General features: G+C 36.5%; 1 protein-coding gene across 1 annotated transcript in view; it reads right to left on the reverse strand.

Moving 5' to 3' along the window:
* The window catches only part of LOC127807170 (elongation factor 1-gamma 2-like), a 34,590-nt gene extending 24,454 nt beyond the window's left edge, over positions 1–10,136 (reverse strand). The window contains exons 1-2 of the mRNA XM_052344829.1: positions 9,933–10,136; positions 9,779–9,822 (exon numbers count right to left, since the gene is read on the reverse strand). Of these exons, the coding sequence (XP_052200789.1) occupies positions 9,779–9,787 (9 nt within the window). The 5' untranslated portion in view covers positions 9,788–9,822; positions 9,933–10,136. The remainder of the gene's footprint in view (positions 1–9,778; positions 9,823–9,932) is intronic.
* Between the last annotated feature and the right edge of the window lie 10,325 nt (positions 10,137–20,461).

A 20,461-nucleotide genomic window follows, 5' to 3' on the forward strand; every position in this document is an offset into this window, starting at 1 on the left:
ATTCAATTTGACTTGAATTTTGAAGGTGATTTCAGGAAACCGCAACAGATCCAATAGATTCTCGAATCCAATTGATTCTCGAGGCTACTGAATTGTGTATTAGGTGAAGTCTGGCGGTGATTGGGTGAGGCGGAATCGGTGAGGAGGTGATCGCTGAATTCGCAGCGATCGCGAGCAGAGCCAACTCCGACCATCCAGGCGAACTCAAGGAGTGCGGTGGTCCTCCAGCCAATGGTCAGTGATTGGGCGAAAAGGGAGACGCAATTCGAGAAATTGAGTGTTATGATTAAGAGCGCTAGGATCTCTTAATACACAGCCAAATGTAAATCACACCCTCACTCGATTCAATACAATCAACAAAAATTTAAAAGACAGAATTGAAAACAATAATAAAATGGAGAAGAAACAATCAAACCACACAACGAAAACAACAAGATTTTATCTTGGTTTAGACCGCATAAACGATCCTACATCCAACCTTCAAATCCTCAGAGAAATCCACTAAGAGTGATGAAACCAGTATAAGAATCCCTCTCTCTCACACGCATACACGAGTACAATCAACTAGGAGATTACAAAGACTATCTTGATTCTAGCTTTCCTCTCACACACTACACTCATAAATCAGAATGAATGATCATCTATTAAACGGCTGCCTTATGTCTTCTATTTATAGACATTATGGGCAAATATTACAAGGAATACAAAAGACTACACACTTCCTATTATACCCCTCATACATAAGTACATAACTTTACTACACTTCTGCCGCTTGATACATTTATCTTCACTGGTTTCTTATAGGCTACACTCGATGCAAACATATAACAAATCTCCACCATTTGCAAGAATGTGGCCTAATCTTCACTCCTTTGATCTGCTCTCCTCATGGACCTAAATAAAACCTGATCATTCACCAATATAAACATGTAAGAGCCTCAAACAATGGTGTAACTTAGACATAAGGACTGCTTTAGTGAACATATCAGCAGCGTTTTCCTCTCCTACTACCTTTATCAAATCTATTTCCTTTCTTTCAAGTACTTTTCTGATAAAGTGGTACCCCACATCAATGTATTTAGTTCTCTCATGGTGTGCTTGATTTTTAGCCAAATGTATAGCACTTTGGCTATCATACTTTAAGATAGCCTTAACATTTCTCCCTAGGAGCTCACTTACTAAACATTTCAACCATAGACCCTCCTTTATAGCTTTTGTAACAGCTATATACTCGGCCTCGGTGGTTTAAAGAGCTACTACCGATTGCAAATTTATTTTCCAGCTAATGGTTGCATTCCATAGCTTGAAAACGTACCCGGTAGATGACCTTTTGTCCAAATCTGCTACATAGTCAACATCTGCGAACCCTAGTATGGTAGGCTCATCTTCTACACTAACTCCACCATAAACTAAAACCATGTTCTTCTTGGGGGGATTGTCATGGCCCAAGAGGAATTAGAGGGGCAAGGCTATCATTAGTTACAATGGTTGTTAGGAGATATTTTGTAATTGCACATGAGAGTTGTTAGTCCAGAATATGCTTCGGATTAGTGGTTAGTTGATGCCTATAAAAGGCTACTTGTAGAAGGATGGATGTTATGTTGAATGATAATCAGATTTGAGTCTTTTCTCTCTACTTCATCTCCCTCTATTTCCTCTCGTCTCCCTCAATTAACTCTGTTCTTGTTCTGCATTTCCCTCCCTTTTTGCTCTCTCTTTCCCGTATCCATACCAAATTACTTCCTAAACCCTAGCCAAACCCTAGGGTCGTGACAAAAGTTAGGAACTAAATTCCAAAATTCAAGCACTTCTCAACCAAAAACAGATCGGCGAACTGAAGTGGTGAATAGGAGCATAGGTAATTTGTTGAGGCACCTTGTTGTTGATATGTGAAGGTTTAGGACACAATCCTTCCTCATGCACAATTAGCCTTATTTTTAATTTTGCAAACTTATTTGATTTCCATGGATTTAATGGATAGAACGACAAAGCTACCACCAAGGAATGGGTTAATCAGTTGCCAAAGAAATCAAGATAATTTAATGAAGATGTGCTTGATATGAAAGAGGCTCATTCTTGATGAGGCGATCTACTGTCAATTTCTTGCCAAGTGGTTGCACAACCTCCAAGGAAAGGAACTTGGACATTTGAAGAAGAGTTTTTGTTGGACGAGATCAAGAAGATTTGAAATTCAAAAATAGGAGAGTGATAAGATGAGGATAAGTCATTATCCTTGTAGATTAGTTGTTGTAAATTTATATTTAAAGTTTGTTTTTAAGTTTGGTTTGTTCCTAGTTTTTAGGTGATAAAGAATCCTAAATCTTCTCCTAAATTATAGGAATAAGGGACTCTTGTGTATATATTCTTCCCTATTCTTCTTAAATTAATTAATCAAGCATTTTGTTTTTGCTTGTTTCATGGTATTAAAGCCAAGGCTCAACAAACAGCATTAAGGCTTCTCTATTCTTCTTCTCTTCTCAAAAATCATGGCCAATATTCATTAAAATCCTACCCTAACCGAAGCCTCCGCTACAAGCTCACCAAACCCTTTTCCTCCTTCTATTCCAACCCCTTCTTCACAGAATCTACCAACTACCTCAATCAATAACCATCCCGTACAAATTACTCACCACAAGTTAAATGGTAGTAATTTTAGGGAATGCTTTCAATCTGTTTTATTAGTGATCAAAGGGAAAGGAAAATCTGGCTATCTCACAAGGGATATTCCTGCTCCTCCTACCGATTCTACTACCTATGGCACTTGGGAAGCAGAAAATTCAACCATAATGGCATGGTTGATCAACTCGATGGAGACAAGACTAGAGAGGACTTACCTATTTCACAAAACTGCCAAGGAGATTTGGGATTCAGTCCAGGAGATGTATTCCGATCTAGAGAACTCCTCCTAAACCTTTGAAATAAGGTCAGCCATTAGGACAAGAATGCTAGGTAACATGAGTGTTACAGATTACTTTAATATATTGGTTGAGTTATGGCATGAAATTGATTTATTTCATACTATAAATTGGGAGTGTACTGCTGACAACAAGAGGTATTATAAGATGATTGAAAAAGATAAGATATTTGATTTTCTTCATGGACTTAATACTAATTTGGATGGAGTAAGAGGCAAGATTTTAGGAACAAAACCCCTACCATCTCTCGGGGAGGTCTTTGCCGAGGTGAGAAGAGAAGAAAGTCAATGAAAGGTAATGCTTCATCAAGTCAATGATCTAAGTATAAACCAAATACTGATTTGGATGAAGTAAGAGGCAGGATTTTAGGAACAAAACCCCTACCATCTCTTAGGGAGGTCTTTGCCGAGGTGAGAAGAGAAGAAAGTCGATGAAAGGTAATGCTTCATCAAGTCAATGATCTAAGTATAAACCAACAAAATTCTGCTCTTGCAACTATTAAACCAAGGGAAAATTTCTCGAAAGGAGAAGGAAGGGAAAAACAGTGGTGTGACCACTGTAAAAGGCCTTATCACACCAAGGATACCTGTTGGAAGATCCATGGTAAACTTGCAAACTAGAAGCCTAAAAACAAGAGAGACAATACCCGATCAGCCTATGTTGTCGAGGCATCCAGTGAGGACAAAAGTAGGACAAATTTAAATCTGTCAGAAGAACAAATTTAGGCCCTCTATCGATTACTAAATCAAGGTACCAGCCCTACCAACCACTCTACACATCAACCTACTGCATCCATGGCTCTACAAGGTATTCCCTATCTCTCCTTGACAACACACAGACTGCCTAAGGATGCCTGGATAATAGACACAAGGGCATCCGACCATATGTCTAGTTCTACTAAGCATATGACCGAATACACTCTCTGTAAAAATTCAATTGATATTTCAATGACTGATGGTACTATATCTCCTGCAGTGGGTCACAGGACTGTTTGTCTTTCAAATCTAAAGCTAGAATCAATTTTATATATGCCTGGGTTGAGCTATAATCTCTTATCAGTGAGTAGGATTACCAAAGATATGAATTGTAGAGTGATATTTCTTCTCTCATGTTGTGTGTTTCAGGATCAAGCATCGGGGATGATGATTGGCAGTGTTGAAGCAAAAGATGGACTCTATTGGTTAACGAAGAATACTGCAACCTCATCTCTTTTGAATAAAATAGTCCTAACTGTTACCTCCAATGCCAAAATCATGTTATGGCATAAACGGTTAGGACACCCTAGCTTTCCCTATCTCAAATTCTTGCATCCTCAGTTTTTTATCAATAAAGACCATATTCTTTCTTGTGAACAATGTACTTTTGCAAAACAATCAAGAGCCCATCACCTCATTCAATCTTATAAACCTTCTAAACCATTTCATTTAATCCATATTGACATTTGGGGCCCCTCTAAACATCCTAATCTTTCTGGTTCAAGATGGATTATAACTTTTATTGATGACCATTCTAGGGCATGTTGGGTGTATCTTATGAAAGATAAATCAGAAGCAAGTAGCATATTCAAGAGATTTCACAAGTTTGTTTTGAATATGTTTCAAACCTCTATTCGTATCTTTTGAACCGACATTGGTCAAGAATATTTTTCTCATGACTTGACCAACTACTTACATGAGCATGGTATTTTGCATCAAAGTTCTTCTCCCTACACACCACAACAAAATGGTGTGGCTGAAAGGAAAAATAGGCATCTCTTAGAAGTGGCAAGGGCTATGAACACCACTCATGTGCCTCATTCATTTTGGGGGGAGGTTGTTCTTACAGCTAGATATTTGATAAATCGTATCCCTTCTAAAACACTCAAATTCAAAACCCTTCTTGAAACACTTTGTGAATCCTATCCTAATTCACCCTTCTTTCCTTCCATTGAGCTTAAAGTTTTTGGTTGTGTAGTGTGTTCACAATCACAGTGTGTCTCAAACAAAGTTAGATCCAAAAGCCCTAAAATGTGTTTTTATTAGCTACTCTCCTACACAAAAGGGCTACAAGTGTTATTGTCCCATCAATCGGCGGTGTTGAAGTTTGCCTCGAGTTTTGTCCTAGAAGATAGTAGAATCGGAAAGGAGCTAAAGGAGTAGTCCCGGCTGAAGAAATTAGGCAACTAGGGGTTAAAGTGTAATTAGTACATTTTGTTGGGGTTAATATGTAATTTCCCTAAGTTAGTTAGTTGCCTAAGTGTGTCCGCCTCCTCTATAAATAAGAGGGCAAGGCGCCTGCTGAGAGAGAACTATTCTATGAGTGCTCTAGTCCTTTGTATTATGAGTGCAAGGCATTGTTCAAGAAAGGAAGACTATCTGCAAGTCTTGGGTTTATTTTCTTGGGGAAACAGTGTGGTATTGTACTCGGGTTTGTGGGCTATGAGGGCTGTGATGACTGATCTTCTTTCTGGAAATAAAGACTACTAGGAGGGCTCTTTGAAGGCTGGATGTAGGTTTCCTCAAAGGAAACCGAACCAAGATAAATCTTTGCGTTGTGTGGTTTGCTTTCTGTTTCTTGTTCTTATGTTTTCTGTTTTCAATTCCTATAATTGCTGGGTGGATTTTGAGAGTGTTGAGAGAGGCATATATCATCCAAGGGTCATTCCGCATAGTCCTAGGATAACAGGTGGTTTTATACTTTCATCGATGTCACTTTCTATGAGGATCTTGCCTATTATTCACACACCAATTCTCAATCCAACCCTGCTGATCCCCTTCTTGTTTATTCATTTTTTCCTTCCTTACTGCCAGAATCTTCTCAAGGGGGAGACTTAATCCCTGATAAGATGCTGGCAGCAGCAAACCCTAAGTCGATTTCTCCAACTCCTGTTCAATCACCCATCTCTAAACCTGTGTAGCCTCTATCTCCTCAGTCTCAAACTCAACAGTCTACCAGTCCTCCCTGGCTTGTATATTCCCGAAGACCTAAAGGTCTATCTGAAGTCCAGCAATGTCAATCATCCTCCCTAGATGATGGTCTATCAGAAGACAGTAACGCAGGTGTTGATTTAACAGGGAATGAGACTGAATTAATAGAAAAAACTAAGGATCAACCCAGTGGTGCTATTCAAGATGATGGGATAGACTGGGCAGTACCTATAGCTCTCCGAAAAGGCGTAACATCTTGTGTTAAACATTCCAAATATCCTCTGTCTAATTATTTAACTTATGCAAAAGTGTCTCCTCAACTTAGAGCATTTATTGCAAGGCTTGACAGTGCTGAAATCCCTAAAAATATTCAAGGAGCTATGAGAGATCCTAACTGGAAAGCAGCTGTGATGGAAGAAATGAAGGCCTTGGTTGGAAACTACACTTGGGATATAATTGAATTACCCCTAGATAAGAGAACCATTGGATGCAAATGGGTGTTTACCATCAAGCACAATGCAGATGGTAGTATTAAAAGATATAAAGCAAAGTCAGTGGCACAAGGGTTCACTCAAACCTATGGAATAGACTATGAAGAAACCTTCGCCCCTATAGCTAAACTCAATTCTATTTGGGTAATACTCTCAATTGCTGTAAATTTGGATTTGCCTTTGTTTCAGTTTGATATAAAAAATGCATTTCTTAATGGGGACTTAGATGAGGAGATCTACATAAAAATTCCATCAGGCTTTAAAGATGAAATGGGCTGTGAAGGAAAGGTTTGTAAACTGAAGAAATCTCTATATAGTTTAAAGCAGTCACCTCGGGCTTGGTTTAAAAAATTTAGCCAAACCTTAATCCAGCTTGGGTATAAGCAAGGACAAGCTAACCATACTTTGTTTATCAAAACCACAGAAATTGGAAGAAAGTCTATACTAATTGTCTATGTTGATGATATCATTGTAACAAGTGATGATGAGTAAGGTATCAAACTACTAAAAGAGCAACTGAGAGCCGAGTTTGAGATGAAAGACCTAGAACAGCTATACTATACTCGACGATGGCTCCATACTGCTATAGTAGCAGTACCAGCTATGCAGTAGCTGCTATGAGTTCTAGTAGTCATGCCACTCGAATACTCTTTGTGGCTTCTAACCGAAGTGATGAACTATGACTCATGAGGTATTTCTTAGAAATGGAGGTGGCTAGAAGCAAGAAAGGCTTATTTATCTCTCAAAGAAAGTACATTGTGGATTTACTCAAGGACACAGGTATGCTAACATGCAAACCAGTGGGTACCCCATTAAACAAATGCTGGAAATTTGAAGAGAATGATGATGATATACCAGTTGAAAAAGAAAGATATCAAAGACTAGTGGGTAGGTTGATCTATTTGTCTCTTACCAGGCTTGACATAACCTACGCAGTAAGCAAGATCAGTCAATACATGCATGCTCCTACAAAGAAGCACATGAATGTTGTGTTTCATGTGCTTAGATACCTAAAAGGGACACCTGGGAAAGGGTTGATGCTTAAAAAGACCAAGGAACGAGAAATTGAAGGGTTAGTTGATGCAGATTGGGCAGGCTCTATAGAGGATAGCAAGTCAACAACCGGTTATTGCACTAAGGTATAGGGAAATGTTGTAACCTAGAGAAGTAAAAACAACCAGTGGTGGCTCGTAGTAGTGCTGAGGCAAAATTCCGAGCAATAGCTCAAGGAATTTGTGAGGTAATTTGGTTAGAAAGGTTAATGGGGGACCTAAGGATACCTTTGACTCAACCTACAAAAGTATACAGTGATAGTAAGTCTGCTATTAATATTGTGAGAAATCATGTTCAACATGATTGTATGAAACATGTAAAGATTGATAGGAATTTATAAAACGTGAAATTGATGAAGGTGGAATAATTCTATCTTATGTTCCAACCACAGATCAAATTGCAGATGTGTTCACCAAAGTTATGGTGAAACCTGAGTTCGAATCTCTAATAGTCAAGCTAGGAATGGCTTGCATCTATTCCTAAGCTTGAGGGGGAGTGTTGGACGAGATCAAGAAGATTTGAAATTCAAAAATAGGAGAGTGATAAAATAAGGATAAGTCAGTATCCTTGTAGATTAGTTGTTGTAAATTTATATTTAAATTTTGTATTTTAAGTTTGGTTTGTTCCTAGTTTTTAGGAGATAAAAAATCCTAAATCTTCTCCTAAATTATTAAGATAAGATAAGGGACTCTTGTGTATATATTCTTCCCTATTCTTCTGGAATTAATTAATCAAGCATTCTGTTTTTGCTTGTTTCAGTTTCAAAAAATAGATCCTATAATTTATGATCAATACATCCAAGTTTTCTCATCAGCTTTCCACCATGTTTCTTTTCAACTAGGGGATATTAATGCAAGAGCATATTCTTTGACTTATTAGTGTTTTTATTTTTTATTTGTTTAGTTTATGCTTAGTATTTATCAATGTTCTAAAACGCGTTAGGTACTAGTCGGGCGCCAGACTGGGGCCTAGGAAAACTATTGTTTTTTTTAACTTTAAGAATCTCAAACAATGCTCAATTATTTACACCCAGCAGAATCCAATTGTAGGTTCAGTTGTGCACATATCCAACAACTAGCTACAAACCCTAGAATCCTATCAAAACAAAAATTTCTATGGCGAGAGCTAAAAATCGAAGCTTCTTGAGAAGAGCTGCAAAAATGATGAAAGAAGCTTTAAACCCAGAAAGAGCTGAAAATCGAAAGCTTCTTGATGAAAGAAGCTAAACAAATGATGAAAGAGTTGAAAGTCGAAGCTAGGCCTCGGATTGTACTGGAGGAAAAAGTGCAAGAACTGGCCAAGAGATAGCCTCAAATCCAAACACACGAAGAGAAGATTGGCGGCAGTGGCGGCGACGAGAGAGAGAAAGCGACGAGATGATTGGCGACGACAAGAGACAGAAAGCGACAAGACAATTGGCGACGGCGACGAGAGAGAGAAATCGACAAGTCCACAAAAGACAAAATCCAAACGCACATCTTGGCGACCCAGGTGGCTAGGCGCCTCCTAGGTCGCGATTGGGCCATATTAATTGGGCCTAGCGCCTAGGGGTGCCGATTTGCATGTAATCACGGCAGTCAGGGGCCGCCTAATGCCTCGGCAACCGTCTAGGCCGCATTTTAGAACACTAGTATTTATGTTATTAGAGTTTAGTTAGTATTTTAAATATTAGCTTTAATAAGTAGTCATGTGATGCTTAAAATAGGTGGTGGGCTAACAGTAGATGGATTTCTTTGTGACCAATGGTTAGGATTTGCTACCACTCTAACCCTATGATAAATAGCCTTTTAAGACACTTTGTAGTTAGTCATTTTATTCTAAATCAAAGTTTGAAGTTTTCTTAAATTATTCTAAGTTTCATATTATATTTCCATATTCAACATTATGCTGTTTTAGCCAAAATTTTGCACATGTTTTGCTAATTCTGCCTCTCAAATTATACCAGTTTGATTAGGAAAGATTTATTACTAATTTGTTAATTGACTAGTGGACATTCACAGTGTACTTCCATCTTGTGATTTTTCTCTTCCCATTGAAATGTTTTCCATCTAAATCTTGATATCCCCGTGCACATGAGTGGCTGATTATATTATGTTTCTGTTGTAATTACTCGTTATATCTATATTTGGGATTTGCTTGAATTGGAAAAGGCTGTCTAGGCTACTAGCATTCATCCTTCCCTAGCACATTTGACTGGAAAAGGATCGTAGTCTAAAGATAACTAGGTACATTCAGTCTTCTTGTGTACAGAAAACCAAGTATTATAGTCCCTAAACATATACATTCATACATCTAGGCCAAATGCACTATCCATAAGTAAACAGACAAACAGAAACACATAAAAGAAACTGCAAATCCACAACAACTGCGTTATTGCAGAAATCCACGTAGACTGCAAGTCCAAGTTACTTACCAGAGACATGGCTTCACAGAAATTGCTCACTGGTTCAAAGGAATCTGAGAAAATAGTACGTGATCAGCAGTAGCAGAAAGAAGAAGAGAAATACAATCCGGGGCAAATAAAAAGGACCCTCAATTCGCAAACACCAACGGTAAGAAAACCTTACCAACGAGTGGAAAGTCTCCGCTTTTGCTTTAACTTAGCTTTGCTTCTGGCTTTGAGAGAACAAATTGAGAGCGACAGAGCGTGTGGCGCAAAGTGTCTGGTTGTTTGAATTTAGAGACGTTTCTAGGGTACGAGAAAGTCTATTGTGTGCTCGACCTCCTCTATCTTCCAGTGAGCTCCCCAGTCCCGGCCGGACCTGCTACGATTGAAAAATTAATTTTGTAACAAATATAAGTGCGGTCAACCGTAATTCACACAAAGTAGCCTTGAGTTTTGATAAAATAATATAAATGCTTCTAATATATTAAGAATTAGAGAGCTGATTCATGTTATATATATATATATATATATATATATAATAAATTAAAATATTTTGAATATAATTTTACTGGGTGGCCTTGATCATAATAGTTTACTTTTTAATTTTTAGGTAAAAATTTAAAATAAAATGAGTTTTAGTGTAGTCATGAAATTATTTAAAAATAATTTTTATATTAAAAGTCATGAATTTAACTTCTGCTAATATATTTAATTTTTATTTTTTTAAACAAGATAAGATATTTTAGAAAATACTTTAAGGTTTCGTATCACCAAAACTTTATATTTACTTATATAATAATATAGATGACACAAACCTTTTTTTGAAGACTATGGATTGTTTATGACTTTCCCTTTACTCTAAATAAATAGTAATTAATATTTTAAAATACCTTTTTTTTTAACAACCCAAATTTGAGCTCTTCAAATTTTGGATTTATTTTCAAAGAGGAATTCGGTAAAATTTCTTTAAATGCAGAATTTAATTCACCATTTACTTGAAAAGAGAGAGAGAAAGGAAGAGAGAGAAGACGCATTTTTTCTCTTGATGTGCGGAGAACTTTACTTTACAAATCAATTAGTAGATAGTGCAAATTGAACCGCACAAAGGTCTTTGCAAATTAATTTGTCAATAATGTAAATTGAACCCATCTAAATTTGAACCTCAAAGAGAGAGAGAGAGAGATGAGAAAGGGGAGAATTTATTGAAGATAAACCCTAGATGAAGTTTGTTCCTAATTAAGTTGACGTGGCTTTTGGAAGAAGATTAGTTTTTTCTCCTATTGGATTTGTTTTTAATTTTGAAAATAAATAGAGATTTGACTAAATCTAGATCTTTTCTCCCTTTTTCCAATTATGAGAACTATGTAAAGAAATTTTCAAACCTCCTGTCTAATAGTCGGACTAGTCTCAAAGTGAGGAAGCAGAAAAAAAAAAGGAGAAATGAGATAACAAGAAAGACAAAATGGTTGTCTAGGCACAAAAGTTAACCTCATGGGAGATTCTTGTCTTTTCTAATATATCATAGGTTTTGTGTTATTTTACTGAATTTTAAGAGATGTTCAGCATAATTTACCTTATTAGCTAACAGGGTCTCTTGAGTTCAAATAACCTCATAAATTTATTTGAATGAATATGATTGTGTTGATTTGGTTCAATTTCAATTTATATTTTTTAGACCTAATTAGTGTGAGTATGAGTTAAACCATCAAGTATAAAAACCCAACTAAGGCCCACTTGTATGAACAATATTATAGTTGCAATTATTTATTAATAAATCTTTTTGTTCTTTTTTTCTTGTTCTTGCTTATGCTTCAATGGGCTTGAGGGGTAATGGGCTAAGGATGCCACTACAAATGTCTAGTGAGGGTATCATTGAGACCCTTGGATAGCACCTTAGATGTGTTGGCCTTATGAATTCAAAACAAGATTTTCTACCACATCATGCCTAAACTCTTGGGCAGGTACATGATTTGGCCAGGGTACGTTAAACCTTAAGTGTCCTTCAAAATATCAACTTTACCCTTTCTATTAACTAGCTAAAAAGAAAAAGTTTGTACATGTTATACAAAATAACATCCTAAAAAATGGTTGAAAAAATATTAATTGTGGAGATTTATACAAAATGTGACTTTGAATGTAAAAAATCACTATCTTTAAGGTATTATTACCCCCCTTTAAAAATTGTTGTAAGGTTAATGATAAATACCCCAAAGATTTATCAAAATTACAGAAATCTATAATCAACAATTTTTAAATTTTTTCTTAAAAAGAACTTAATGTGTCTTTGAGGGAAGAAGAAAATGGTTGAAAAGTTTTTTTGTTTTTCCCCTCTAACATGGATTTACTTATTATAATAGACATGCCCATTTATCTAAAGGTTATAGCGTTTTCATGTAAAAGGAACGACGTGTGACTTCATAAACAATTGTGAGTTCCTTTATAAATGGTCACTAAGAATTATGTCTCTTGAATGTTAGACCTAAAGATATTTATATTGAATTCAATTTTAAACTAAAAGACATCTCTTTGTTTCTTTTGAAAATATAAATATATAACAATATTTTCTTTTTATCTCTTGTTTAATAGTACAAATTCTTTAACAATATAAGCAAGAATTAACAAGGTTGTTGATGGTTCTACCTAAACAACAATGGTCAGTGGCGACAAGTCTATCAACAATGGCTAATCTCGAAGGTCCTTCCATAAAAGATGAATAGTTGTCAAGTGACATTTGTCTCCCTACATGTGAAATGGATAAGTTTTTCAAAGGGATTGCTTATTAAGAAAGATGAGTGTTATCTTCAAATTAGAACCACTTTTTTAGTTTATCTATGATTAGATAAATAAAAGATTTGATATTATTTAATATCTTTTCTATAATACTAAATGTTGAGATTTTAAGAGATTTGTTGATTAACATGTGGCATTAGATTGTTCTTCATTGCTCTTCGCATGACAGATGAACAATCAATTCATCGGGTTACTTGCATCTTTCTCTATCTCTTTCTCAGACAATTCGTAGAAAAAAAAAATTACTCCTTCAAGTTTACACAACCCCACCAATTGCTCCATGTAAATTGGGATTATCTTCCTTAAGACTCTTACATGAATAACTTATAAATGTCTAAACATAGAAAGAAACAGAAGCTTTGAATTTGTTTTATGTTATCTCACTTGATAAGGGATAATAATAATAATTTGATGTAAATTGTACTCTTTCACTTCTATTCATTCAGCAAACATGTGTACACACACCATGAAGGCTCAACCCTTAGGACTAATGGAATTCACGTATGGTAATATGGGTAAAATAAAAAATTTTATGTGCATCAAACATATACAACGGAAGAAATAAATACACACCATACATAAGTTGAATGTTTAAGCTATACATCTTTTCATCATATGAAATATAATAAATAAAATACCTATAGCCAGATATTAGGTTGGGTACAAAAATTGTTGCTGTATTGAGATAGAATCCACCTCAAGTCATGGTAGGCCTAGTCTGTTCACTCCTAGAGTGTAACCTGGTATCTTTTCGTGCACCTCTTCCCGTGCTAGTCAAAGGATTCTATACCACTAACACCTTAGTGTCTTTTTTCCGCATGACACTCACGCCCAATTATTAATTTTTTGAAGTAGAATAAAAGAAGGCAAAAGAGGAATAGAGAGTCAAAACCAAGCAGTGGACATTCTATCATCCTCCAATTAATTTTTTTGAAGAGGAACGTCAACATTTGGTGTATCATGCAAGGATTTTTATCGTTTTTCAAAATATTTTCAAAAACTCATCAGAAAACACAACGAAAATAAACATAGAATCACCTTGCAAGATTCGATTTTCAATGACCATATGCAATACAAAACAAAGCCAAACCATAAGGGGTTAATAGTTATACCTCATAGTAGTCTAGATTCAAAGTAGAGGCTGGAAATCCTCCCAGGCAGTGACTTTTGCTCTCCAACAACTCTCAAATAGCACCTCGGGTGACTAACTTGAACCCTAAAAGCACGAAGGGCCTAGTTGGTCCACCTCTTAGTGGTGGATGAGACCAACAAGAATACCTATGTGCTAGTTAGGCTTCTTGTTGGTGATTAAATAGAAATTGGGTTCAATGGAATAGGGATTTTAATACAATAACAGTCTCACTTTTATGTTGGAATTGCCGCAACAACAATGAGAGAAAGTAAAGAGTAATAGAGAAAGGGCTTAAGGGCTCTGGAAGAAGAAAAGAAAACCAAGCTAAGGCTAAGAGAGAATAATGCACAAAATGCAGCTAAAAAGCTCTCTTTATTTTCTTCTTCATTCCTTTATATACGTAGACCCATAAAACCTTAGATGGTCAACTCAGCCCATAACGGACAAAGTACATGGAGATAGAGCAAAGGAACAAGAAGGAGACCACCAGGACATATGTCGTCTTCCCCAGTCATCCTCTCATAGCCCCGTGCCCCAAATCCGTTACAAAAATGACAAATCAAAAGTGCGAATCGTGATCCTTTACAACAGAAATGGTTGATAGTTCTAAGTAACTATAGACTGATTGGCATGAGCTGTTAACTGGCTCTAGCCCTTGATCTGGTCGACAACCTCCAAGGCCTATTAATCATTTTTGGCCTTTTGTCCAAGTTTTCAGAAATTACATTTAGGCCTTCTATTAACTCTTAATAACCTTTTCATTATCTCATGATGAAACTAAGGCCCCGTTAACTCTTAATGACAAGCCTGCCAACTCTTGACAGTTTATAACACCCCACTTTTCCCCAGCATGCATTAACCCGAGATTTTGGGGATATTTTTTTTTTCCCCAATATACACTCAATGTAAATTAAACCCCGGTAATTCTGATCTATCGTCTTAGCATAACAACTTAAAGGAATAAGCTAAGACTAATACTATCATCACATCAACAGAAGCATAATCGAAACCTCGATAATACATAATCGTAATTTCTTTATTCATAATATAGAAATCGTATCATTGATGTTCAACATGACATCATCAAAATAATACACCTACAGCTGAATATCTCATACATAAATAAAGACTTACAAAATATCTAATATGTAACTATTAGCTACATCTCGAGAACTTCCTTTCCTTTGATGCCGTTGCTTTCACCTAGAATGTTTGAATATTTCAGGGACAAAGTCCAAATTAGATGATGAATCATCTAAGCCAGAGTTCAAAAATATTTTCATGAATATATGCAAAACCATGAATAAAACCAACATATCTCGACATGTCCCAGCCCAAGAGAATCCTGCATAGCACTTAACCCTAACTGGGGAAAATGCAATCTCTCTAAAGGCATCACAACCACATCGACACATTGGCATAACATAATCCTGTTTAAGAGGGGCAGCATCAATGCATGAACCTGAGAATCACTCCATTATCATGTCAAGCATTATGTTCCCACTCAAAAAGCATATTGGATCTGAACACAACCATGGCCACAAGAAGATCACGTTAGCATTGTCCCAAAGTCAACATTCACCTCAACAATAATGCTATTTCTCAAAGGAACCTAGGGTGGTGTCCACTATTAGCCTCACCACTTGAGCTAACATCCGAGGTGGTGTCCACTCTTAATCCCGCTACTTGAGTACCATAGGGTGATGTTCATCTCAGCCCCATCTCAACTAGGTCACATAACATTAATCCTTGGCATGCATCCCGAGTGCTATCACTCAAGTGCCACAACACAGGTTAACAACACATATCCCACATGTACAATACATAAACATGTCAATGCCGTAACACATATCACGCATCATGTAAAATCAACATTTCAATGCATGAATTTATAATGCACGAAATTCAATGTACATGTATAAAATAATTTGGGACGAACCTCCCACATGAAAATAACCTATCGCAGGTCAAATCGTTTGTATAAATAAATCAAGTATAGGGCTAAACCATCTAAAATAAACCAAGTTTCAAATAGAACTACTCGCAATAACCCAAGTTTTAGATAGAACACTCACTTTGAACACAATTAACATTGAAACCTTGAAATACACATTGGCCTCGATTGACGTGCCAGGACTTAGTAATCACACTCTTGCTCAAAACTTAACGCCTCAAAAATCCCTAGTCATCACATTGTCTCAAGAAGTATCCTATTTTTTTATCCTAATTTTCTCATAATTTCCCTTATTTTTCATGACCCATAATCTTCTAGATTCCAAAATAAATACTTCTCAAATATTTTCCCCAAATATTTTCCATAGAAACACGTAAAATAATTTTCTAAAAAATTCCAAAATTTACCTAAGCTTCACGTGCCCTCACGCGCTTGTGCATGGAATATGCGTGTTGACCCGTGTGTGTGATACACGAGTCGGTCATCTTCTTCCTAGCTTTGGTCGCCGACGACTACTTCGATCACGGGATTTTTGCACCACCTCGTAGCCTACCTCAAGTCGATCACAATGGCATGCTCCTTAACCTGAAACCACCACTTGAAAGCCTCCAAATCGGGCAAAATCAGTCCGATTTTGGCCACTATTGCACTTTTTCGGCCATATTCAAACCCCCCCTAAACTATCATGAAAATCCTCCAAAACTTACAGAACTGCTCCCCAAAACCTCTAGAGCAAAAGCCCTCTATCAAATATCTCAAAAACTCACCAAAAATTGAGCAAATGGATGCCCTATTTTTTGCTGAAACCCTCACTTATTTATAGGCAAAATCCGCCCACCCTCTAGCCAATCACCAACCTTAGCTTCACCCACATGTCTCCTAGACCATGCTTGGCCATGCCCTAACGAGAGATGGACATCCCATCGCTTGATTTTTGGCCCATGTGCGGTGGCAATTCCGGCCATGCTGTTGCAGGAATTTCGAATATTACTTTGGACTTTTTGAAAATTTCTTTTACATTTTAGCCCTCTCCTTGAAGTCCCTAGGTTATCCAACAATTCTATTAAGTCCCATAAGTTCTAAAACCTTCACTTCATCCCTGAAGATTCAGAAAAACTATCGTTTCGACCTCCCTTAGCCAAAATTAATAAATTACACTTAGGCCTGAATACGTAAGATCGTGTTTCGATTGAAATTATTTTTGTTTCTTCCCGAAATCACTTAAAGGTTTCTCCTTATGCTAAATATGAACCTACTCAGGGTCCTGTTGACTTCCCAAAAGTCCCTTACGATCATTCAATTTCTCAAATCAAATCATAACTATACCGAAAATCATCTCTAATCTGATTTCTTTTAGTGTCATAAATCTCGTCTTGAGACACTCGTCGATGTCATACCCTTTTCTTTACACATCTAAATTTCAAGGCACTTCCTACCGCCAATTTAGCAATTTATTTTACAATCAAACCAATTTTTCAATATTTTAAACTCATCCAAATTACATGGCAACCTCATGCCAACATAGGGTATTACACAATTGCTCTTTATTAATTTAATCTTTTGAACTTAACCGTTAACTCTTAACGGTAACATCATTAACTCTTAATGATGATTTCAACTTTAATTGCTTAGTCAACTGCCACATTTAGATATGCATATGACATTCTAGGCTCACTACTAAGTAGCAATCCAGACACGTTAAACTCTTTAACACTGACCAAACATTTTGGTCTATAACGAGGATCTCTCTATCTCCTCTATGTACCCCAAAAGACCCTAAGTGATAATTAACATTATGTCAGGGCGATCCTACTAGTAATGAAGTTTTACTTCAAAGAGAACCTATTTGGGTTTACGATTCCCTACGATTCCCTTGCATTATAATCCTTCAATTGAATAATATGTCAATCGAATGAGAGTTATGGAGTGATCAAACTCACTAACTCGATAACTATGCCAAGATTAGTGTGGTGTGATCGAGATGACACATCAGAACTCCTTCATACATTGAAAACACTTTCCAATCAAGTGACCTTGGCCAAGGGTTTCTTTAATTAGAACCACTACTGATTGCATAGGATATTCACCTCACACTGGAGGTCAATAGATTCCATTAGCAATCACTTGTCTCCTTACGCCACTATATAGATACCACACAATGCATCTCTTATTCGATGACCAGACGATTTTTAGCAATGACAAATCCCTGACATCGACATACAAGACAATTATGTTGTTTTTAGTGTAAGGACAAGTCACACAATCAAAGCCTGTGATAGATCACAGATCCTTTCAGCCATGTGATCTATCACGTGCATCACATTTGGTAGATGTTCAACTAACAACTACCCACATGTCTACTATATCCATTTCATGGGTTATGGTATGCGACTTACCATCCTTTATCATTAGTATCTTATACTAATCTAATGCAGTAACCCATGTATTAGTTCGTAATCGATTCATAGCCCACTTCTAAGAAATCTAAGGACTGGGAATACTATCAAGAAATCCACAATCCAAAAGTGTTTGTCACATATTCTTAACATTTAAGAATAAGAGTTTCACTAGGAAATCTATGAGCTCATTCATATGAATTTATTAAAAAGTTATGAATAAAGATATGACCTTAAAATATGAAACCATATTTTATTATATTTACAAGAATTACATCATTAGTCCCTTAATTACAACTGCTAGATGCCATCTAAATCTAGCATTAAGGCACTAACTCTAACAATCTTCCACTTGCACTAATGTTGATTTACAACTTACAGGTACCTATTATAGAATCGCCTGATATCTAATATCCATCATTTCCAAGTGGGGATCAAGGTGACCCTATGACAGTGCTTTAGTCAGTAGGTCCACGACATTCTCCAATGACGTGATCTTCTGTAGTTGCATGTCCCCACGTGCCACAATCTCTCATATCAGATGGAAGCACCGCTCAATGTGTTTAGATTTTTGGTAAGACCTAAATTCCCTTGCCTGTGTAATAACACCATTGTTGTAGCAATATAGGGATATCGATAACTCAATTGACCCTTTAAGTTTAATAAGGAACTTCCTCATCCAAACAACCTCCTTTGTAGTATCGCATGCTACAACATATTCGACTTCCGTAGTTATTTCTTGCTTTGAACTCTTCCAGACAAATACAAACCCGAATGTAGACTTTATACCATCCATATTAGATTGAAAATTCTAATCTATGAACCCATCAATACGGAGTTCACCATCTCCATATACTAGAAATAAATCCTTAGTCCTTCTCAAGTACTTAAGGATGCATTTTACTAATGTCCAATGTTCCAAACCTAGATTGGATTGATATCTGTTTATGACACTCACAACATATGCAATATCAGGTCTTGTACATAGCATAGCATATATAAGACTCCCTACAGTCAAGGCATAAGGGATATTTTCTATGCTCTCTCTCTCTCTCTCTCTTCGGGTGTCTTGGAAGACATCCCCATAAAGAGATGAATTTCATACCTAAAAGTTATGAAACCTTTCTTGGAATTCTCCATGCTAAACTTTTTTAGTATTTTTTTTTATGTATAGACTCTGGGAGAGACCTATTAATCTCATCGCTCTATCTCTATAGATGGGAATTCCCAATATATAAGTCACATTTCCTAGATCCTTCATGGAGAATTTATTGGACAACCAAAATTTTATTGACATCAACATGCCAATATCGTTCCCCATTAAGAGGATGTCATGCACATACAAGATTAGGAAAGCTCAAATGCTCCCATTAACTTTCTTATATATTGAAGGTTCATCCGGATTTCTAAGGAAACCAAACTCTTTGATCTCACTATCAAAACAAATGTTCTAAGATCTCGAGGCTTGTTTAAGACCATAAATGAATCTTTTCAACTTGCTCACCCGATTAGCATTAGAAGACTCAAAACCACGAGGTTGTTCCTTGAATAGGTCTTCCTCAAGATAACCATTCAAGAACATCATTTTGACATCCATTTTTCATATCTCATAATCATAGTCTACAGCTATGGATAACATCATTCTAATGAACTTAAGCATCACGACTAGCAAAAACATCTCCTCATAGTCAATACCATATTTCTGACGATATCCTTTTGCCACTAATCGTGCTTTGAAGGTTTGCACCTTCCCATCAGGATCAATATTTCTCATGTAGATCCATTTGTACCATATGGGAACTATTTCTTCAGGTTGATCTACTAGAGTCCAGACTTGGTTGGAATACATAGACTCCATTTCAGACTGCATAGCCTCTAATCATTTCTTAGATTCGATGTCTAATATTGCCTCTTCATAGTTAATAAGATCAACATCTTGACCACTATCTCCATACATGAACGCTTTCTATATCTCTTCCACGATAAAACCATACCATTTCGAAGGACGAGATACACTACTAGACCTATAAGCCTCGTGTGGAATGACATTACTTGGATCAACTGGTTCAAGATTGGCTTCTTTATTGGGCTTGACTTGTGGCTTAGAAGACACCTCTTTTAGCTCTACTTTCTTTTTGATGTTGCCTTCCTGAATAAGCTTTTTCTCTAAAAATGTGGCATCCTTACTGACCAACACTCTTTGGTTTGGTCACTAGGAAAGTAGAATTATCCTCTACAATGCTCAAGATACTCCACAAATCTTCCTTTGCTAGAACAATATTCTAACTTATCTGTTTTGAGTTTCTTTACATAGGCAGGATGTAAGAACCCATATTTTCGTGAGATTGCCATGTAATTTAAGCAAGTTTAGAATACCAAAACATGGGCTTGATAGTAGTTATAAGTACCAAATCGACTAGAGGGAATGCCCCATAGTG

The sequence above is a fragment of the Diospyros lotus genome, chromosome 8 (genome assembly GCF_014633365.1).
Source record: "Diospyros lotus cultivar Yz01 chromosome 8, ASM1463336v1, whole genome shotgun sequence".
Classification (NCBI taxonomy): Eukaryota; Viridiplantae; Streptophyta; class Magnoliopsida; order Ericales; family Ebenaceae; genus Diospyros; species Diospyros lotus.